Source organism: Halictus rubicundus, chromosome 1 (assembly GCF_050948215.1).
Source record: "Halictus rubicundus isolate RS-2024b chromosome 1, iyHalRubi1_principal, whole genome shotgun sequence".
Taxonomy (NCBI): domain Eukaryota; kingdom Metazoa; phylum Arthropoda; class Insecta; order Hymenoptera; family Halictidae; genus Halictus; species Halictus rubicundus.
Window position 1 is genome coordinate 21,413,072 of NC_135149.1, and position 23,605 is coordinate 21,436,676.

The 23,605-nt window shown below is 43.7% G+C and overlaps 2 protein-coding genes across 3 annotated transcripts; one reads left to right on the plus strand and one right to left on the minus strand.

Moving 5' to 3' along the window:
- Positions 1-5,447: 5,447 nt before the first annotated feature.
- On the plus strand, positions 5,448-11,039 carry LOC143359344 (cytochrome P450 307a1). Its single transcript, XM_076797279.1, has 3 exons — positions 5,448-6,030; positions 8,733-9,527; positions 9,702-11,039. Exons 1-3 carry the CDS (start codon positions 5,631-5,633, stop codon positions 10,028-10,030), a joined length of 1,524 nt encoding a protein of 507 aa, XP_076653394.1. The 5' UTR covers positions 5,448-5,630; the 3' UTR covers positions 10,031-11,039.
- A 2,095-nt stretch (positions 11,040-13,134) lies between these two features.
- LOC143357281 (facilitated trehalose transporter Tret1) lies at positions 13,135-22,818 on the minus strand. 2 transcript variants are annotated; one of them, XR_013082794.1, is made up of 6 exons: positions 22,415-22,818; positions 21,615-21,671; positions 16,539-16,674; positions 15,870-16,189; positions 13,756-15,240; positions 13,135-13,719 (listed from the first exon to the last, which is right to left on the minus strand). XR_013082794.1 is itself a non-coding variant. In XM_076793663.1 (5 exons), exons 1-5 carry the CDS (start codon positions 22,475-22,477, stop codon positions 14,299-14,301), a joined length of 1,518 nt encoding a protein of 505 aa, XP_076649778.1. In that variant the 5' UTR covers positions 22,478-22,818; the 3' UTR covers positions 13,135-14,298. The 2 variants fall into 2 exon arrangements, 1 of the variants encoding a protein (XP_076649778.1); XM_076793663.1 differs by having other exon boundaries at positions 13,135-15,240.
- Positions 22,819-23,605: the final 787 nt, after the last annotated feature.

A 23,605-nucleotide genomic window follows, 5' to 3' on the forward strand; every position in this document is an offset into this window, starting at 1 on the left:
ATGTTTTCGAGGTGTGTTCGTTCACCTGGTATTTGAGAATTTGTGGGGCACGATCGTAATAACAAAGATGGAGGCCGTCCGTCTGTTTTATTTTTGGGTCTGCAAAGTTTCCTATAGATGCTTGAAGCTAATTATTAAATCTCCCAAAATAAAATGGTCATTTTCAGGACGTCAAGAAAATGAGTTTGACCACCTTAACCAGCAATCTCAAAAACTCCGTACACTTAAAATATTATTGTGGTTGTGATCGGTCCATACGCACACAAGAAATATGCAACGCGGGCCAACGTACGGCTAAAAATAAGACGAAAATCAAGAGTAACAAAATGGCATTGCAGGCTTTATTTTCGAGAAAAGTGGAATTCAAGATTCATGAAATACGAGCGCTATTGAATAGAAATCCGTTGAGGCGTCTGATCATGACCTGTCGATTCTACTTCCTGCCCATACTAATGCGTGAGAACCTGACGAATTTTTCAAAGCCAATTTTCTTGAAAATGAAGCCTCCAACGCAATTCGGTTATTCTTGATTTTCGTCTTATTTTTAGCTGTACTATCTCCCTGGCCTCATTTATCGCACATATTTTGGCCCACATTCTATATAAAAAGTTGAAGCCATGTGCTGTGTTACTGTGTGCCTGCTGTGTGTCCACAGTCAAAGCGTTGCTTTTCTACAGATGACAGTAGAAAATTATTTAGCTCGCGATTATAAAAAAATGGAAAACTAGCTCAGCTTCTATGAGTACTTATACAAAATTCCCATTTCCGCGCTCACAGGAACACAGCTAAATTCTGCAAAAAATTGAAGTAGAATTTAACTAATTTCTCCCACCCTCCTCTGCTTCGGCATGCTCCCCAGAACTGAAAAACGCGAAATGCAGTAGAATTATGATCTTTTAGCGAATCGGTCGCGTCGGATCGCCGCGAGGATCGATTTCAACGGTATCGAAAGCGAAATGAAAAATCCTCGGGGAGAAAGGGGGGGAGGGTGCTGGGTAAAAAGAAGCTTCGATTCCTCGGGAGAGGGCAGGAGAGCCTCCAAGAGAGAGAGAGAGCTTTCCCGTTATGCGCCTCCTCTCTAAGCTGAATTCGAGCTGCCGGCCAGAGGCCGGTACCGCTAGCTTCCCAGAAATCGACGCTCGATAATGCCTCTCGATACGGATGAAGCAATCTCCTACTGTCGCGCACCGCCGCGAGAGGGGAAAAAGGCACAGAGGGTGGGGAATACCGACGGGCCAGGTGGGGGGAAGTCGCGCATATAACCAACACCACTAGCGCTCATGTTTTATTCGTCGATTTAAACGAATTCGAGGTGTACATCGAGCCTGAGCAGAGCGCTTCCTCATTGTCAGAAACGATAACACACCAGCCCTTGTCCCACAACTTTTCCCACGCGTCAGCCCGCGTCTCAGAGCTTTTTACGCGTCTGAAAGCTTCCTTCGGGTCGCCGTTCTCCCTCCCTTCTCCGACACCTTGGAACCGGCCGCCATTTTGGTACCCGTACCCTGGAGACGCTGAAACGTAATTTGCTTACACACGAATTTACAGAAATCTTTTTTCTTCCTACCTCTGATGCTTTTCCTGAGTTAATCTTTGTCTGAATCCTCTGGTGTTCATCTCGTACATCTGGAGCAACAAAATGTCACTGGTATACGTTGTCTTATAAAAATTACCAGACAGAATTTATTTCGATTTTTCGCAATTTTTGTAATAATACGTTCTCAAATGAATCCGACAATTTTAGAATAAAAAATTTGTGATCGTCCATTCTGCCGGGTCTGGGTTCCAATGTTAAATGAACAAAGTACAAGTCCAACTTTACTCCACCAGAACGCGACGGTAATTTATGTCGAAAGGATCGAGCCTTCTCAGACGATGTTTACAGAGCTCGCATAGGTTCCCGGAATATTAAAAGAGTATCGTTGTTTTCGTGGAACGGACGGTATCCGTACCGGGAAAAAAGCGGGATTCGTCTCGCGAATCTGTGTGCAGTATATTCAGAGGAACGTTCTCGATCGGTAGAAGTGGATCAGGTGGATTCAGCATCGGAAATAATTACGTCTGACTTAAATTCGATTCTGCTGTGCGAGCTGTGACCTACTATGATCGCGCCGAGCTCAATGTTGACGCACGACCCGTTGTTTTTACGCTAGAACCAGCTAGAAACATCGTGGTACGTGCACGAGGTTCGAATCGCTCCTTTACAACCTAATTTTCTGTCTACGTCTCTGGGAACTACGTCTCGACGATTCTCGATCGATCCACGATGTGCATTGCATTTTCAAGTTTAATAAACCCATCTCGAGTCGCAGTAGTTTCGAAATAGATGCAGTATAGGCTGACGGGTCGTTGCTATCTTTATCGGAAACTTCAGCGTTCGTGTTACAGAGTTGTCGCAACGGATTCGGAGATTTTGTACCAGCGTTTGCCATAATTAGCAGCGTTCAGCTGACCGGAGATCGAATTCGATAGCCTCCGTCATTGGAAATCGGAAATTGTTTGGGAATCTCCGTCGTGACAATTCTACGTTTAATACGAATGTTTTGATGCGTCGCATGATTCTCTCTTTCATTACTGCGACGTATTCGATCATTCCAAATCGATAGATAATTTTAAATTACGCTTTTTCCATATTCCTGGCGCAAAAGGGTTATCAAAAGGCTGTGGATCTTTATGTAAAATAAAAATTGTCTGAATACACAACAACCTGGAATAAAGCAGAAATTTATTCTCTGCCTTAACGCTAAACATACCGAGTTCTAAAATTGGTATTTGCTAATGGATAACTGTAAAATTGGTCGCTTAGATTTTTCACAATTTTTCTAGTAACATTGTCTCGAGTGAAGAAATTTAATCAGTAATTCCCAGTGGAAGCATCTGTAAACTCAAGAAATTGTAATACAATTAATGTGAACTGTTCGTTTGACTCTCAGCGTTAATAGAGCTGGTAGATTGAAACTAGAATGTTTGGAAATTCTTCTGAACATTTCACTGTTATGTGTCCTTTCCACTCGTTCGATCTCAATTCTCCAGATAAATGTTGGACCTGGGAAATGTTAGCGAAAGCTTCGCTCTTCCTTTTTGATCCTCATTATGGTACAGCACCACGAATCACCCATTCAACATCCTGACTAAGGAAGTGCAGCCACGATCGATCGATACCGCGACCGTGGCCAGTATTAACGTCACGTTCATGACACTCAGAAAAGTTGCAGACGCGCATGAAGTGTCCGGTTCGCAACTCGCGTTACGAGAAATGGAGCCAAAACTTTCGACATAGGTGTTTGTCGGTGGCCGAGCTAAATTTTCGTATCTTTCAAGGCCAGGGATGAACATAATCCTCGTAGAATATAGACTACGAAAACATTAACGCCAGAAATCACCTGAAAACTATCTCCCGAAAAAGGAATCGTCCCAAAAACAGTAGAAGACTGCAGCTGAGCTTTCAGAAGCCACGAAATTCGATCTTGATGGTGGACAACTAACCTTTCGCAAAAATGACGATCGACGCTTCAAAGTCATCAAATGCTTCAGTTAATAAATTCAATGCCAAATAGTAGGTCATTTTACAACTCGTCCCTCTGACGTTTACTTTAAAAGAATGCGCTGACCATCGTTTCTAATGACAATCTATAATATCTAATCACCAGTCAAATTTGCATTCCATTTTTGAGAGAGTCTTGTGCTATTTACTTTAAACACTCTGGTCTCAACCTTGTTCTACAGCTTTTAATTCATCGATGTCGAACGTTGTTGTCAACTGGTTTGTCGAAGAGGTGGAAAACTGAATTTCTAAACATGGAAAACCACTTTTGATACTTTCCTGCACTCGAAACACGTTCTCCATATGCGTCGCAAATATTTTCAACAGAGTCTTCAACTGTATCAGAGTATCAGAACGCATAAAGAGTACATCTTAAAATTCCATAGAGGGAAATTTCTATAAAAAATGTGGTACAAATAAAGTACAAACAGGATACAAACATGTTCTGTTTTATAAGAACGTCAAGATTGAATTTGTTTAGATTTTTCGTTATTTTTATCATAATGTATGCTCGAATCATTTCCTAAGAGAGAGTCTTAATAACTTCAATAATTTTAAAACAAAAATTCTGATACAGGTCACTTGACCGGCGCTGGTAGTATCGGTGTTGTAAGGACCATAATTGTAATCTGTACCAATTCTATCCTAAGACATGAAACCAAAATCGTTCAATTGTAACCTCCTTTTTAATCATAATCGTCATTCCTACGCACGATACCACAGTCCCCTAAGCCTCATTCCCTCTGCAGTCCTTCCAGGCCAATTCCCAGCACTTTTTCCCCGCCCAATCTCGCTGTTACCATCACCGACCCTAAATGGCCCATACGAGAGCTGAAGCTGCTCGAAGGGCTGGTCTCGCGGGAAAAACGGTTGGTTTTCTCGAGCGTCCTGCACCTGGACCTGGGAGGGCCATTTGTTCCTGGCCGGCAGAGGGGATCATCGGCGCAAATCGAACCGGAATAAATCGGTTCGAAATCGGCAGGATCGGATCGGTTCGTGTCCCGAAGCAGGCGTCCCGAAGAGCAGCCGGTCTCGGTTGTGCTCGCTGCCGGACTCTGTAAGAGGCACACACCACCGTGGTCGCTGCCAGAAAACCCGATGGCACCTTAAGGAGAGAAGTCAAGGGCAAGAAGCGTCCCTTCGTTACCCAGTCTGGCCCAGCTTGGGCCCTACTTGGACCCCACTCCTTGCGCCCCGGTCTCGTCTCCACCCCCTCCCCGTGTCGGTCGGCACACACCTCTTCGTCGGCGTGGTGTGTGATGTGTGGTGTGTATATCTCTCTTGGTAGAGAATCCCTTGCTCCTCCAGCCCCCTTCACCTTTCTGGATCTCCCCCTCCGTTTCCCCTTGCGCGCACCTTCTATCGCCACCTCCCTCTTCTGCCCTCGTCTCTCAACACGAATCCATATGTATGGGGTTGTGGCGCACAGGCGACGCAAATGTGCTGACTACATTACGCCGCTATATAAGATAGCCGGGCAACCATCCTATCCCCACAGACCGAGCCAGATCGGCAGACCGTTCACAGACGGGGACCAACCGACACCGATATATTATCCACCGACACGACACGACACGACACGACACCACGACACACCGCACCGCACCGCACCACACGCAACACAACACTGTCTGACAACCATTTTTTCTTCGCTACTGACACAGAGAGCCCTCTCTCTGTCATCCAAACAGTAGTAACCTCTACTGATCGCGATATCGCGCTGCTCCATACACGCACGCATCAACATCCACGAGATCCTCTCCTCGAGAGAAACTGAGAGAGAAAGAGAGAGAGGGAGAGAGAGAGAGAGAGAGAGAGAGAGAGAGAGAGAGAGAGAGAGAGAGAGAGAGAGAGAGAGAGAGAGAGAGAGTACCGAGTCTCTCTCGACCAGGAGAAAGTGAGATTTTCGGTTTCGACGAGGCCGACATCGGTGTCCCGCCGCCGCTGTCCACTGCCACCGGACGCCGCCGATCACTGCCGATACGCACTGTCAACAAGCGCCGATCGCTTGTGCATACCCTAGGTCGTGACAGAGTGCGAGAGATAACCGTGCAAGGGAACCGCAAACAACCATCCACCGGCTAAGATGATCCCTCTGACAGCCACCACGTGCTTTCTGATCGCGATCACGTTCGTGGCGCTCGTTGTGATCCTGCTGGACCACCTGCGGTCCAAGAAACCGTCCAAGGAGGACATCCTGGGCGAATGGAACGACAACATGCCGGAACCACCTGGACCGAAACCGTGGCCGATCCTAGGCTCTCTACACATCCTCGGGAGATACGACGTACCCTACAAAGCGTTCGGCGACCTTGTCCGGGACTACGACTGCCAGGTGATCAAGCTCCGGATGGGATCCGTGCCGTGCGTGGTCGTCAACGGGCTGGAGAACATCCGGGAAGTGCTGACCATCAAGGGACATCATTTCGACTCCAGACCGAACTTCGCCAGATACCATCTACTCTTCGGCGGGAATAAGGAGAATTGTAAGGATACCATTGTTTTCTTTTCTTTTTCTTTTTCTCTCGTTCTTCTATTACACACGCGGACGGCTCCTTTTTCTTCTTCTTCTTCTTCTTCTTCTTCTTCTTCTTCTTCTTCTTCTTCTTCTTCTTCGTCTTCGACTTCGACTTCTTCCTTCCGCGTAGCCTTGACGACCGATTAACGACCGCCGTAAACCGCGATTTAACGAGCGGAATTCATTAGACGACCCACCGCGATGTGACAGCCGAGACGAGCCATAAAGTATCGCCGGATTCCGATTATTCGAATGGTCCTGCCCGTTGCGTAACCAATTGCTGAACGAATTCCTGGCGAATCGGAGACGACGTTCTTGGAGATTAGCGTGTTTTGTCGGGACAGGTGGGGTTTCTCGAGACAACGTTCGTTTGACCCCTTGATCTACGATTTTACTTCAAGATCTTTCTGTGATTATCACAAGATTATCGTGTTTGATTGAAACAGCTGATTTCTTATGACAGAGTTGCTTCAACCCCTTAAGATTTCTTTTTTAATTCCCTGAAAGAATATTTATATCGTTCGTACTCCTAATGTTTCCATCAAAATTTTCAGCCATTTTCTTACAATATGAACCTAAGGAAATAAATTCGTTGAATAGGTCCTCGTGGATGTATCTTTACAATTTCAATATTCATAAATGAAAAATGTTAGAAATGTTAACGTACTGTTTCCTAATTTTTCTAAAAATCTGTTTCTTCTTAATGGGTTATTCCGCACGATAATGTAGGTGTCCAGGGTTAAAAGATCTGTTCGATGGATCGACATGTCCGATAGCGGAATAATTTTCGATTGCTCGTTTCTCGATCGGTGGATCGAAGCATAGATTGAAAAATTGGGATTGGTGGACAGACTGGTGAAAACTCGTTCCTCATGCTAACGACCTTGCTATCGTGTGCGACACGTGAGCGGCCCGGCCCCGTTTATTTTTCGCGCGGCTCGTGCTTTCATTCGAGTTCGGTCAGCCAACATCAGCCGAAACCCGTGCTAAGGTCAACAGAGCGAAGCGGTACCAAGTGCAGCCCCGGCAAAGGTCACGGTACCACTTTCACGCGTTCCTGGCTCACCTGGCTCACCTGGCCAGCCGGCAAACAGGATCAAGGCTGATCCACCGGAGGCGATTCCGACACTCGAGACCCGCGCCACCGTTTTCCGTTCTCTCTTTCTACACCCACGATTAGACCGTGCCGCGATCACTTTCCAAACGTCTGATCATCCAATCCGCTAATTATTCAATATGTTTTCCCATTGTGTAATTTTTTGTCCGCAGTCCTCGTCGAAATTTAACTCTTTGCATTCGCCAGCTCTTGATCGATTTCGTATAATAAAATCGCATGACTCTCGCATATTCCATTTAGAAACATTCTTCCTTTCTGAAAGTTGATCACTGCGAATTTTTATGCAAATAAAAATTGTCCAAGTTAATTCGGGGAAACCGAATTTATACGAAAATGTACATTTCCTTTTAATCATCCGAAGGAGTCAAAAACAATGCGACAATCTTCTTAAATTCTTTGAATGTCTTTTCATTGTTATATTTGACCTATTCATTTCTGTCATAAATGCATAAAATCCAGTCTACCGATAACTTATAGTCATTGTGACCAAAACTTCACGTATGCTAAAATCCAATCTACCGATAACTTATAGTCATTGTGACCAAAACTTCACGTATGCTTCTCTTACCCACGCATCAGAGAATTATTTCCATAAGTAATGAACAAATAAACAGAATCAAATTGCCGATAAACTAACCGACATAAGTATCGCCGTTTTGATCCATGAACCGTCGATTTCCCACGGATCAAAGATCGCGTGTAAATTATAGAATCGTGTGTAGATCCTGCGGATCTCCCAGAACGGGGAGCTAGAAATGGTATCCTGCACGAGAAACCAGGTCACTTCCTGTTCTGCTCGCGGCCGCTTCGATTTCAAATCGAGCCGGCTCGCGCGCCGATGAATCGATTTTCTGCGGAGTGCGCTCGATCGGCATCTGCCGGCTTGCATTTCCGCGTGTCGCTTGTTCCCCCAAGAAAGAGAAAGAGAAAGAGAGAAAGAGGGAGAGGGCTGCTCCCGGCCTAAGGAAAGGGAGAGGAGAGGAGAGCGAAGCGAGCGAGTCGACGAATTTTTCCTTTTTCGCCTGACAACCGAGTTATTTCGAAATGCGTTTGCTACGCATTGCAGCGCTGTGCGCGTGCTCGAAGGTCAAGTTTAACGCGCCGGTGGAATCATCGTTACTCGATCAGGATCAATGAAAATAATCTCCGTTACCGTCCGCCTCGTGATAACTGTTTCAAAAGACCCGCGTCGATCCTGATCTATCGATGGAAATTCATTTGATGCGATTTGGAAGATCCAGTTAGAATTCAAATTTTAGAAGACGCGCTTTCTGAAGACAATTTTAAATAGATCCATCCGGATCTGTGCTTGTTAATGTTTTTTTTTTACCGATGTTTAGCACGTTAATTGGACTCCTAACTGCAAAATGAAAATTATCTGGATCGATTGCACGAGACAGGAACGCGGTAAAAATTTCCCTCTTTCTCGAATGACTTCGATAAGTTAGAAATAATCCTCCTGCCCTTTCAAATTGCACCTGGTCATTTTTGTTATAAATGCATAAAATCCGATACCTCACCAACCTAACGAATAGCTCCTCTAAATGTTCCAGCTCTCGCTTTCTGCAACTGGTCCGAGGTCCAGAAGGCCCGCAGAGAGATGCTCCGCGCGCACACATTTCCTCGCGCGTTTTCCGCCCGCTATAATGACCTGAACGGCATCATCGGCGCCGAGATGGAGGTCCTAACTACTCACCTGGACTCCCTATCGAACTGCAAGGTCCACGCAAAGCCGCTGATCCTCCACAGCTGCGCCAACATCTTCATGACATACCTCTGCTCGAAAAGCTTCCCCCTGGATCACACAGGATTCCGCAACATGGTGGAGAACTTCGACAAGGTGTTCTTCGAGGTGAACCAAGGCTACGCTGCGGACTTCCTGCCCTTCCTCATGCCGCTTCACCATAGAAACATGGCTAGAATGGCGCACTGGAGTCACGCGATCCGCAAGTTCGTCGTCACCAATGTTGTCAACGAGCGGATGGACAGTTGGACCGGATTGGTAGAGCCTGAAAGAGACTATCTGGACTGCCTGGTTAATCATATGAAGACGGACGCTGAACCGAGGATGTCCTGGAACGCTACATTGTTTGTCATGGAAGATATCCTTGGAGGACACTCTGCCATTGGGAATCTGTTGGTGAAGGTTCTTGGATTCCTTGCTACGAAGCCGGATGTCCAAATGAGGGCTCAGGAGGAAATCGATGCGCTTGGAATCGATGGGCACTATGTTGGCCTGGAGAATAGGGGATCGCTGCCCTACGTTGAAGCCATCATCCTGGAGACCATCAGGATAATCGCTAGCCCCATTGTGCCGCACGTTGCCAATCAGGACAGCTGCATCGCCGGTGAGCATCCTCGTCTTTTTATTCGACGATCTTAAACTTTTTGGTCGAGAACAATGAAAATCTTTGACAGACTCTTGTACAATTCAATCCAATCAATGACGATCGCAAACCACCTGCAAATGAACGTCTCTTCCAGCTCACTTTAATAACTAGTGTTGTCTACCCTCTTTCCAGGTTACAAGATCAAGAAAGACACCTTCATCTTTCTCAACAACTACGAGCTGAACATGTCCCAAGAGCTCTGGACCTCTCCAGAGGAGTTTATTCCGGACAGGTTCGTGCAGCACGGCCGCCTCCTGAAACCGGAACACTTCCTGCCCTTCGGTGGAGGCAGAAGATCCTGCATGGGCTACAAACTGGTCCAATACTTGAGCTTCGCTATCCTGGCCACGCTGCTGAAGAACTACATGATCACACCGTTGAAAAAGGAAAACTACACGATACCGATCGGCAATCTAGCTTTGCCGGAGATGACGTTCAACGTCCGGTTCGACAGACGGTAGGGTCTGGAAGAAAATGAAGAACTTTGGTTAATAGAAAGGGGCCGACTCCTCGAGCCCGACTGCTCAGCCTAGGCTTCAAGGGCGAACTTCGATCTTCGGAAGATGCGTTGAGAACCGTGACCGATTTCGGAGGAGCTTCCGGGAGCTGGGAGCAGCGAAGGATGAGCTGAAGAGAGGCTTGTCGTTATTAATTTCTTTAGACCAGGCATGGGTAACGAAGACTATACAATCCTTGAGGACAATCCTCAAATTGACATTGGAGAAACGAGAGAATTCTGTTTCATTTCGCTCTGGAGCGCGATAGTAGGCGTGGCTTGTTCTCAGAGGCGTGGCCTGCTCCAAGGGGCGTGGCCTCCACGCTCCGAGAGCCGCAGCAGCGATTCTGAAGATGATTGGGCGCCCATGCCTGGTTTAGACGAAGCTTTAGAGAAGATCGAGCGCCACGGACCGCGTAAACAAAGCTTTACTGACATTACTAGGTGTTTAAGCTAGCTAATTGTTGATCGTCCCTCGACGCGTGAACTTCCCCTCCGAAACGAGCGAATCGAAGACGATCAGCCAACGATTTATATATCAGGAGAGAAGACTTGGACTGATAAAGAAGAGGACTGACCCTGCAGCAGCCGTGTTCTAGCGAACGCTTTAGGTAAAACCGGGGCCCCCCTAGCCGATCGCTAATCTCTCTCTTCGCCCTCTTTCCCGCGGAAGATCGAGTTGCCGCAAGTTTTTCTGAGAAAACTCGCCTCGACTCGTCTCGTTTCATCCTGTCTCGTCTCGTCTCGTCTCGTCTTGTCGCGGCTCTTCTTCTTTCGACTCGACTCGCAGGCCAGTCGGACGCGCGTGTCCGTTTGCTCCTCTTCGAGGAACGGATCAAATCCCACGACGGAAGCAGACGGACGTTAAGTCTGCCGTGGAAAACGGTTTGAACGATCCTGAACCCCTTCAACTGTCACTTCCTTTGCATCTGGCACGATCAGACATTTTTTATCGTTCATTATTTCACGAAAGAGAAAGGAGATCTACACTCTTTGTACTCCTATTTGGTTGGTTTTAGAGAAACTTCAACATATGTCTTTGAAAATCCTCTTGTCAGACTAGAATGTGAAACATTTAGAATATTTTCTATTTAAAAACAGTCAACAATGAGTGTTGAAACATATTATACGTATTTAGGAAACTTTATTTGTCTGTCTCGTAATTCGTTCATTTTTTAAGATCGTGGTCCTTCGAGACCAATGGGTTTTCTCTTATTATACTGATTTCGAAGGGGCATAACGAATAGACCGATGATTCACGGTTTCCAGCAGGATCTAGAGATCGCTGAGATCGAAGGATTTTTTGTTGACGACCAGATCACGTACCGACTGACTTCGACGACGATTCGAAAGCTGAGAACTAGAGAGACGAGGCAAAGAACAGGACTAATCGCGATTTCGCGCGCGTTCGTCCATCGATCGCGAGAAATCAAGGGTGGTCGAGTTGTTTGAATCATTCGCGGTATATTCCGAATACTCGAGCAGCCGCACCCGTTGATCCAGCATCGATCCCTCGCGATCTTTGTATCGCTATTCTGTTATCGAATCGCGAAGATCTCTGTCGGAACCGTGGCCAGTTCAATTTGTTTCTTGTTGTTCATTTATGGGGGGGGGGTGTTGATTCTATTTCGTGTTAACCCTTTGCGCTTGACGAAGAAATACTGAAAATCGTACAGTTAAAAATTTTAGCAGATTGAACGAAACAATAATTACTAGACTGCGGATCTTTATGCAAAATAAAAATGTTCTATGAACGAAATAGAAATTCAGCTCTTCTGTTGATCATTTTAATAAGTTGCAAGTAGTCCAGCAGTATATTTAAATTCATAAAATATTTTAAATGCATAAAATCCATAGTCTAATAATTAGAAACAATCTTTCTCTTTCTCGTGTCCTCTCGAAAGGGACATTCGGGTTACAATACTTTTTAAAATAGTCAAGTGCAAAGGGTTAATTAGTCGCGAACGAAGACCAAAGTGTTGACCGAATTTGTTAAGGATTTAAGTATCTATCGAAAGTGAATTGTCCACGGTTCCCGTGTGGTAACCAGACCGCGAGATTATGGCAAATGCTGGGTGAACGGTCGACCATCGGTCCATCGTATCGCTGGAAACAGTTTAAAACGGGAACGTCGCACCGAAGCGTACAACGTAATAATTTTTGTTAATCTCGTTTCTCGACACCACCCTCGACACCGTTCCCTTCTTCTTTCTCTCTTTCTTTCCTCCGTTAACTTTCTCTCTTTTTATTGTTTTCTTCGAGTTTCCCTTTGCTCCTTCACCTCTTTTTCTTTCGCTCTCCTTCTGTATCCTTGTGCGCAGAAAATTTAAAAATGATCACGCCAAGGATCGCAGAAAATTACAGAGAACGAACGAGTTCGTGTGAAACGAGAAATGGAATTTTTATACATATGTATACTATATATGTATACTGTAATAATCGATTATTACACGACTGAACGGTTTTTCTCAAAGAGAAACATCGTCTGTTCGCGGGCCACGCTCGCGGATTATAATTTATTTCTGCTATTGAGCAACGGTTCTTATTATTATGTTATTATTATATTATATTATATTATATTATTATTATTATTATTATTATTATTATTGTCATTATTATCGCTTACTACTATTATCATCACTATTATCAGTAGTTAGATGTATCATCACGTTCTCCATCACCCATCTTTTTATTTTCACGCTTTCATGTTCATGTACGTTATTTTATGTTTGTTATTTAATTATCGTGATTGTTACGACATTTGTTAATTTATTATTTAAGATTTTAATAATAAAAGTGAACACTGAACACTCGTCGTTTTTATACTCGCGCGCGCGCGCGCGCGCGAGGAGCTAATCCTTCTTCTTTTTCCTGTTTCTTTTTTGCGTAGAGGTCGATCATGTTTCTGAGAGATCAAGTTTCTTCAGGAATTAAAATGTTATCTGTGATTTCACACGACGAGTTTTTTAGTTTTATTGCCGAGAGACACTGTAGCGAATAATTCTCTAACAGACTACAGCTGTTTTTTGAAAAAATTGAATGTAGACATTTGTGTCGGTGTTCCCGAAGAAGTTAATAGATAAACAGACAAATACCCGCTTCTGATAAATATTAAAACACTCTTATCGTACACTCGCCTTCTTATCGAATAGCTGGACGTCTGTTATTCAGACTGAACACAAACACTTTGATAACTATACTGCGAATTTTATAGATTTATTGACAAGAATGAGTAAGTGAAATGTGAAAACCATCGATTTATTATTTTCAACTTTTTCAAATCGTTAGAGGGAGAAACAAATTTCTTCCGTGTGTCCTAAAAAGGAGCTTGGAATTTTTAATCGACAAAAGATTATTACAAAAATTGTCCCGATTACCTCAGACTCATATTTAAACAGCAGATTAAAGCAGGAATATTTTTGTCATAAACACAATGTTACATTAACAATTAACGAGCCTGTTGTGGCAGTCAACAAAATAAATCTCAACAATTTATTTACAAACAAAAATATATTACAAAGCGCTCGGCGTCACTTTTCGTCGTCGGTATAAAAATTGTAATCGATAAACTGTAGTAAAACAATACATGAACACAGGCGTAATACGTTAAGAACACGAGCATTGGCACAATCGTGAACAACACCATTGGCACAGCTGTTAACACAAATGTTACATACGAATGCAAAGAACGAAATGAAACTAGATCAACATCTCATTAATTAACACTATTAAGTAACATGTAGAAAAAACAGTAAAAACATTTATAGAATTGTTATTTGTAACTCATTAAAATTATTCAAAAAAGAAATACACGTCTGTGTGCCTCCTGTATCTTACAATTAACGCAGACAACGTTTCTTTTGTACAAAATTTGACAGTCTAATTGTAATGTATACAATTAAAAATCAGCTGTGCTGACACGTTTGTTCGCAACTCTATGTACACACGCGGCAATACTTCCGCCAAAAAATAATCGATCGCTCGACGAATCCCGGACTAGATCGAGTCTAATTAAAGACACCACCGGCAGTAATTAAAAATCCATCGCTTGTTTTCCAGATGCGTCATCCAGAAATGTCAACGTGAAGAGTCAAGAAAAGTCAGTCGCTCAAGGTCTCGCACCTCCAAACAATCTTCAAAATTCGGTATTTCATACATCCTCAAATCTGAACACTTTGGAACGGTATTTACAGCATCTCAATTTTCTTTTCCAGGTTAATCGAAAGCCTCAAGCTAAACTCCTGAAGAAACATCTTTGAGGTCTATCGTGGTCTTCTCTTCAGCAGACCCAGGCTCCTTCTTCCTCCTGAACATCTCCTCGATCTCTATCAAGGTCTTTCCCTTCGTTTCCGGTAGAAAGAATTGAACAAACAGTGTCCCAGCAAGGGACATCATGGTGAAGAACACAAAAACACCATGTCTACCCATGAAGGCTACCATGTCCAGATAAGTCTTCACCGTGATAGAGCTGAAGACGTACCCAATGCAAGTTGTGAGTCCTGTGAGTACTTCTTTGACCTTGGCAGGGTAAATCTCCCCTAACATGGCGAAGGGGACTACCAAGAAGCCTAGAGTGCTGGCAAAAATGTATCCCAACACGCAGACCACAGGGATCAGGCCTCTATCGTTGATGACGTAACCTCTGTCTTCAAGTATCAGGTAGATAGAAAGAACTGCCATGAAGATCGTCATCGCGGAACCGGAAATGATCGAAGGAATTCTTCGTCCAAACCTTCCAGACACTCCAGCGACTAGTACGCTGCCTACCAATCTGGTGAGTCCTATCAGAACTGCGCCTAAGTACGGGTCTATAGTGATCCCAGCGCTCTTTATGATGTCCACCGCGTAGTACACCACGACGAATATCCCTGAGAACTGCTGGAAGAAGAAGTAGGCGAGCATGATCGCGAACGGCACCACCGCGTTCCTTTTCAACAGGTGCTTCATCAGGTTCTGCTTCTTGTTCCGCGAACGTTGGCGCAGCTCCTGCTGTTGGTCCGACGTGGGAGCCCCGTTTTTTGGAATGCCGCGGAATCTCTTCAGGGTCTCGAGCGCCTCGTCTAGACGACCTCGGTCCCGCAACCAGATCGGGGTTTCTGGGACGACGGCCAAGGTCACCGCCGCCGAGACCAAAGGAAACAGGGCGCACATCAGAGCCACCAGTCGCCAGTTGTCCTTTGCCACAGAAAAAGTATCGTCAGTCATGCTAGTTCGACTCGCAAATCGTCCGAGTGCGTCAATTTTATTTATTCGTGCAATAAACCACCATTGAAGGTCGATTATTGTAGGCCTTCGTGCGAAAACCCAGTGAGTCCAATTTTTGAAGATTGTATATCATAATATATGAACCGTTCAATGGATAACTAATCTTTCGTGAAAATGTCGATTAGAACAATTGAGTTTTGTGATATCACGAGATTCATTAAATGCTTCAATGAGAAAATTCCAAGTAAAAATGTTCCATTTTGTGTATCCCGTTCTTGTGCAGGACAAAATGGTTTTGTAATTAAATAAAAATTGTTATTTAGTTATTTAGGTTTAATCCATCGAGTTTTCCTACATTTTCTGCCAAAACACTAGACACTTACATTTTAAAAATTTTCTGTAATAATTAGGCTCTATTCTATTTCGAATTTCTACTGTGAAACATTCGACTGACCGTCTGATATCACCAGATTCGAACGTTGTGATTGTAATTTTCACAAAACGCTAGTTGTCTAAGAATTGGTTGTCTGAATTCAGTGTTTCGAGGAAACGATCAGTTTAGTATTTCGCTCGGAGTGTCCTCAGTTTGTTCTCTTTACCTTGAAGATGTAGCCGAAGACATAGACAACGAGGACCCCGACGGCGATGGATATGCTGGTCCAGGTGACCATGGTGGGTCTCCAAGCCGGCGAGGCGACTTCCGCGCAGTAGACAGTGGCCGGTACCGAGGCGGAACCGGTCGCGACACCGGAAATTATTCTGCCAACCAGGATCTGCTCGTACGTTCCGGAAAAGTATATGACGAGCCAGCCGACAACAGAGAGAACGGACGTTATCAGCAGGCTCAGTTTCCTTCCGCGTCTCATCGTGTAACTCGAGAGAATGCAGCCCAGAGGAATTCCCAGCGCTGTCACGGTCGCTGCGAACGAATTAATCCCACTGTCAGTTGCTCGGTACACTGTCCGACTCTTCCTCTTCATCATCTCCCGTGTCAATAGCCTAAATTTTCCACCGTGGTCGAGAACGTCGCGTTCGCTACCATCATTTGTTTCGCTGCTTACCACACACTATCTACGATTATTTCATAATTTTTTAAAGTCTGTGACGGTGGTAGCGAACGTGACATTGCAGATCGACGACCTGGGAACTTGAAGATCGATGGGAACCTGACGTTGATGATATTCAAGTTGCTGAATATCGGTACTTTCACGAATGAATTTACGAGAGTGCACTGGCTGCAAGAGTCTAAAATAATAAATAGCACTGACCTATCCAATTAGCTTGAATACTATTCACTTTCACGTCGCTCGTGGATGCTTGGAGTGGTCCGAGTGCCACGGCACTGTAACCGAATGCCATAGACGGTCCCAACACGGAGGTGTTCGCGCAAATTGCCATGAGTATCTGCAAGAAAGCACGTATTAATTTTTCCGAATTTTCATAATGTCCGGTTGGTTCAGTTTCCATCAGGATTCACGTCAATGTTCAATCCGACATTAATCCCCGAGGCAGAGAAAAATCATGATCCGAAAAGCCAGAGAAAAATCATAATTTAAAGACAATTGGGCTACAGATATTTAATATGGCACCGCAGATCTTTGAGCGAGTCCCCACGTTCTTAAATTATTTGACAAAACTCGGGATAAGAGAAACAATTATTTTACTGTTCAATAAGGAAAGATTGTAGGATCGAAAGAAAAGTCATAGTGCTACTTAAAGATAATTGGGCTCTACCTACTCCATAATACAGTGGAAATCTTTATGCAAATATTAGGGGGACCCATAAGTAATCAATTATTTTGAAATCTCAAACAAACTTTGTAGTAAATTCAAGTTTTGATTTCTTAATTTATTATATAATCTCCATCATTGTCAAGGACAGTTTGCCATCTTTCCTGCAAATTTTCAATCCTCATCTTATAGAAATCGTTCTTGAAGCAAAATATGACTCAAGGTGTCTCCTTACATCTTCTACAGAAGTGAATGTTTTATTTCATGAATAATGCTCCAGAGATCTGAAAAGATGATAGTCAGAGGGAGTAATAGCCGGTGAGTACGGGGGGTGCGGTAAAACTTCCCATTGCAATTCTTTGATTTTTTCCTGAGTGATTACACCTTTTCTGTGGACTAGAGATGCCCTCTTTTTCAATAGTTCTGAATACAGCCGTTGTAATTGCCGACAATATAACTCAGCAGTAACTGTTTCTCCAGGTTTCAGCAACTCAAAGTGAATTATGCCACGACAGTCCCACCAAATGCACAGTAACACCTTTCTAAGTGATAAGCTAGGTTTAGGGGTTGATATTGCGGTTTGATTTGCAGAAAGCCATTGCTTGGAACGCTTTATGTTATCATAAAGAATCCATTTTTCATCTCCGGTAACGATTCTGCTAAGAAATGGATCTCTACGAAATCTGGATAGCAATGAAGTGCAAATTGATCGACGAATATTCTTGTTGGTCTCGGATAATTGATGCGGTACCCATATTCCTTGCCTATATGCCTTTCCCATTTCGTGTAGGTGCCTTTGTATAGTTGACCATGTGGACCCAAGGCTTCTCGATAATTCTTGTATACTTAATTTTGGATCAGTACCCACTAGAGATTTTAGGGTGTTATTATCAAATTGAACTGGTCGTCCACTTCGAGGCCTGTCACAGAGATCATAATCAACAGCAGCAAACCTTCCGAAGCAACGTTGACACTCGTCGACCTTTAATACATCTCCATAAACATCGCAAATTTTCTTTGTTGTTACCGTTGCATTAAATCTCGCATGAAAATGAAAAAGTATGCAGTGACGAATATGATCCTCGGAAGGTACGGACGCCGCCATTTTATTACAGGGTTGTAAAAGAAAATTATACTTTTTAAAATATTTTCAACACAGGCTGCTTTACCGAAAACTGTAAAAGAATACGTGTTTCCTCTTCAACGATCGGTACAGAACTAAAGGCAAAACAAATTCTTTGCAAATAATTGATTACTTATGGGTACCCCTAATACCTATTTTCTCGAATCATTTTACATCAAGACTCCTCCTCGAAACAGAGTAATAATTGCAGTAATGTTCTAAACGCATAAAGAGATGCTTATTCCATTAACCAGTCTAAATTATTGTAGCACTTCAAATGACCGCAATTGTATCGCGCATTAAACGACTTAAGAGGCCCGCTTAGGTAAACACTGTGCAATCAACACGGAACGTAATTGAATCCACTTCCCACAGGAAACACGTTACTCAAGATGATCTCCCCTTATCGTGTCAGTTACTTAACGCGCGATTAAATCGTTAGTCGTTCCCCGATTCTGTTGATAATCAGTCGAAGGTCTGTCAACAATGCGATGGCATAAATCATCGGAGCACGGTAATTTTCAAGGTAGATTTTTACGATGATCGCGGGGAGAGCTTGAATCCAGAAGCGGACTTCCATAGTAATTTATTTCCATCGGTAACCTTGAGGTTACGTTGTCGTAAGCTCTTCAGGTACTCGCGCAACGCGTTGACATTTCCATGTTATATAAAGCTCCTCGATCTCGTAACCCTCGAGAATCCGCCTCCGAACCAGTAATTATCATCATTATAATTGTTAATCAGCGATCGGACGTTGAGAAATCAACCGAGACGCGTCTCGCGGGACGATTACGAACAAAGGGGCGCACTTAACTTCGATGAATCGCGTTTCGTGGTGGAAAAATTGAAAAAATCGTGACCGGAGCTCGAGTCCGCCCGTAATCGCCGTAGATCCGATCGATTACGACCGGAAAGTTTTTTTAAACGCCTACCGCTCCACTTTGCGATCCGTATCTGTAGTTCGAACATTAGCGATCAATTTCTCTTGGCGCGAAGTTGAACCACTAGATCAATCTCATTTGTAAACAATGTCTTTGATTGCGATAATCAAGAGCAATTATGGGTCGACGTTCTAAAATGTAGCACAGATAAGATCAATTAACTGATGTACAATTTGATTTTGAGCTCAGGATATGCAAATATATTTCAATTAAAAAGAGGTTGTGTTGAACATAATTGACAGGCTATGCATTTCATGCGTTCATGACAAAAATAGGTGACTGTACTTTTAAATAATGGCAAGAGAGTAAGAGAATTTTCTTCTTGCGGAATGATCATTGAAGCTTGTGTTTTATAACTCTTTCAAAACTTCAAATATGTGGTTGACAATTGTCCTTCGAGTTACGAGAGATCGACAATCGATCACATGAGAGAACAAGGTACAGGAGACAGAAAAAAATCATGGGATTCTTCAATGATATTTCAGTAGAAAAAATTAACGAATAGAAAGGACTGGTAGACATCCTTTGAGCGTTGGACAATTAATCAGATGGGAGGGTTCAGAAAAATTGATAAAATTCTTTTAATCGAGTAGAATTTTATCAAGTAGGAAGATCTAGAAGGTAGATAGACCCTAATATACTATAAATATAATGTAGAATCATCCTCCATGTTCGAAGTGTAGAATAATTAATCAGATGGGAGGGTCCAGAAAAATCGACAGAATTCTCGAACAGCATTTCAGAGAAGAATTTCGTGGATTGGAAAAGGGTGGAAGAATAGATAGAAGATATTAGTGGGATGAACAAAACTCCAATCAATCCAACAGACTCCCCCCCACCCTATCAACCTTCTCCGCCTGTCGTTAGGCCTCCTCTTCTTTGACCAATATCGAAACCGGTTTTGGAGGATCGATTCTCGGCCCGAGAAGACGAGCAACACGCTCGAGGAATAATTAAATTAAGCCTTGAAGTGTCACCAAGCGGTTTACGTAAAGCTGCGTTAAGCGTTCGATAATATCACACGGTGCGTATCGAGTTACGCAAATCTTTCTAATAAGACCGTGACCGGCCTCTATCTCTGCAATTCACCGCATTTCTCTCGTTATCTTCCATTAGTACCTCGTTATCGCTCCACGGGAATCCGTATTAATCCCTCAAGACAAGAAGCTGGATTCCCTCTTGTATCGTCATATTGAAATTCAGCCTTGAATACTTTATCTATATAGTCTTAAATTTTGTTCAAAAACTTGCAACATTTCACCGATAAACTGGCCCTTCTTGGTACATTACAGTGGAACATTTAATGCTCAGACTAATTTAGTCAATGAAAAAATCCAATAGAAAACTGATAGTAACCACAACACTTCAGGATTCAGGACACGCACCGCCACGATTTTCGAGAAACAAAGACAGCGATCAAAGGCCGTCATTATGCAAATGACAGAAGAAGGGAAGAAGCATTACGGACGATTAGCGGCAGGAATTAAGCGTCTCGTACGTGTAATTTATTGGCCGCATAACCGACCAGTCATTAGATTCTTTCTTCTGGTTTTTTTACGTAAGAGACAGCTCTCCGTCGACAATACATAGATCGTGACGCTATCTTAAGTAAGGTTTGAAAACAACTCGCCCTCACCGCTCGAGCAATCTATGATCGTGCGATTAGAATGCTTGGGATTCTTCGGTCGGCTCCGAGAGAATCCTTTGATCACTATTTATGCTCCTCCGGTGACCGAGTATCGCGTGTGATTCAGAATTACCGTTCTGCCTGGGAATCGTTCCGCGGTCTTCTCATGCAACTGGGACAGAGTGTGCGGAATTTATGGGATCGAATCATTTTTGCGATTGCTGCACCGCGGAGTTCTCTGCGAGTTAAAGGACAAATTTTCAATCGTAAAGAACAAGACTAAGACAAATCACTCGGTCAACAGTGAACAGTGTCCTCCAATCTCCCGAAGCGTTTGAAAAATAATAGAACGTCTTTTTGCGTTCGTTGTTCCTCGAAGACGGATTCGAGACCAGAGATTTCCACGGGCATCAACCAATCTAATTATGAAACAGTCAAAGTTCACAGCTGTTGCCAGTAACAATATCGCGCGTCGATATTCAATTGAACCGCTTTCACACCGACGACACAGAAATCATGTATGGATTGCCTTTCGCAAAACAGAACGTTTTACCGCAAGTTTTGTGCTCGAGTGAAGCAAACAGATAACCCATTGTCACCGAATAAATGTCTAACAAATGTTTAACCAGAATGCAGAGACTTTGGCACATTGAAGGTAATTTCGCCGGAGAAATCGATGAAACTTGATTTCGCTTTGGAGCACAATAATTCAATCTCCTGTCGATTACTATACCCGCTGCATACCATAGAAATGTGAAATTCGATAGCGAAGACGAAATGACTCGCTTCGTGCTCTGACACGATGACGCAATAAATCATAACAGTCCGTCGATTCTGCATCATCAACTGTTGCAATGTCAATTTTATATTGTGCGAGGGCTCGTTCGAATAATCGCAGAGAATTAAGCTCGTTTCTTTTTACCTGATAAGTGACTCCCTTCTTCTCGCGCCGCTTCCGCTCCTCGACATCGAGCTCCATCTATAAATTAACATCGAGAAAGCACGGTTAAAATTAATTGCTCGCGTGTTAGTGTCGCTGTTTAGTGTTCGTTCTCGCTTCCTCAACGATAACTTCTTGCGAAACCGCGATGCTTTTTCAGCGTTCGGAATTAAAAACCGCGATAACGGGATTTCCTAATAGCTGGACCACGGTGGTCTCGGATGTCCATGCAATTACGCAGACTTTTCATCGTCGTCACAAGACTGAATTGTAGAGCAGAAAACAACCGGGATAAGCGACTGAGCGTTGCAAGAAAAATTTCAAAGCTTTATTGCAAATGTGTGAGTCACCGTATCTTGACAAAACATGCACCCGTCCAATCCCCGTTCTCGTAGAACGATCCACAGTAGCTTATGTCAACTTACGCTTATTAGACGTGCCATGCGAGTTTCTAGAAACCTATCGAGCAGAAATAGATGCCAAAACATTTCTAAGAAATTTTGGATAGAGCAGAGCACAAATAGTCTTTGCAAATCTCTTTCTCTCTCTCTCTCTCTTATTAAAAGAAAGAAAGTGAGGGAACATAACGCAGAAGCAGAGTACTTTATCTCTGTCATTCCGAGCCGACTGTCATTCAAATTCATGGTCGATCGTTTCCGCAGCGCAGTAGTCGATTGCCACGGTGTGCAGACGGCCCATGATAAACGGATTAGGGGTACAACGATAATGGCGGTTGCTGCTGGTTTTCGACAGGTGGGAGTATTTGATAGATAACGAGTTACCTTGGTGTCGTGATGGTTCTCCGCGTGCCCGTTCGCTTTGTTCATTCCCTGTACGATGCTCATCTTGGATACTTGACGGAATTCTCCGCGTACGCGTCGGAATCGTCCAGTATTCGGACAATTGATGATCGTGAAACGGTTCGAACTGCTCCGTTATCGGTCCGGCTTTTATACCCGTCTCTCTCAGCCTTTATCTCTGTCTTCTCTTTCAGTCGCAGCTTCGATCGAGTATTCGACGGCATGCGTCTCGCCCTTTCCTCGAATCTTGTGAATCCGCGATAAGGACTAATCCAACTTAGAGATACGCTAAATCACTAGCCCGTTTTTTCCCCTTTCTTTCCTGTCACCGGCGTTAATACCACCGAGAACTCGCTCGATAAAAGTTTCTTTCACTTTTCAGAATGCCTCGAGCTCCTCCCACTCCAGTATCTACCACAAGCCGAACAAGAACACTGTCAGCATGTACTCGCTGAAGTGACCGAACAAAATCTTCCAGATCGGCCAGTGGACACCTACGCCGGCCAGGGTGCTCTCAAATTGATCAGAGGATTCCTGCGCCACTGCCCCCCACGAATCTGCAAAAAGAATACGTTAGAATCCTGTATGCATCCTCCATGGCCTGTAACTTGAATCCCCTAACCGGGCGAAGTCGCTGAAATGATTTTTTTCACTCTTCAGTTCTGACTCTTCAGTTCAGTTACAATTCTGTGCAGTTTATGTCACAATCAGCTCAAGATTAATCAATAATAAAATACCGATTTCCTCCCTTTTTCTTCTAATCTTTAACACAGTCGCAATTCCGTGCTATTTCGATTGTAGTTAACTCAGGATTAATCAGTGATGCTTCAAGAATTATCGCTTTTAGATGATTTTTCAACTTCCAACAATCCTTTTACCAATTCACTAAGAAAATTCTTTCGATCTCGATTACAAAAGCAAATCAATTGAAATCCTCATTTTCCATCAACGAAACCCGCACACTCGTGATCGCCCAGTTAGCAGATCGATCGAACCTTTTCCACGACTCACGGTCCGTATACTCCTTCCAAATATTCCTCTGAAACTCCTTTGAACCCAATAATGTCTCTATCAATCTCCGTGGATCACGATGCCTTCCTCCTCTCTGGATCACTACGTTTTCGCAAGTGAAAACCACTGGCGGAGTCGTTGACCGAAAAATCCGCACGGAAC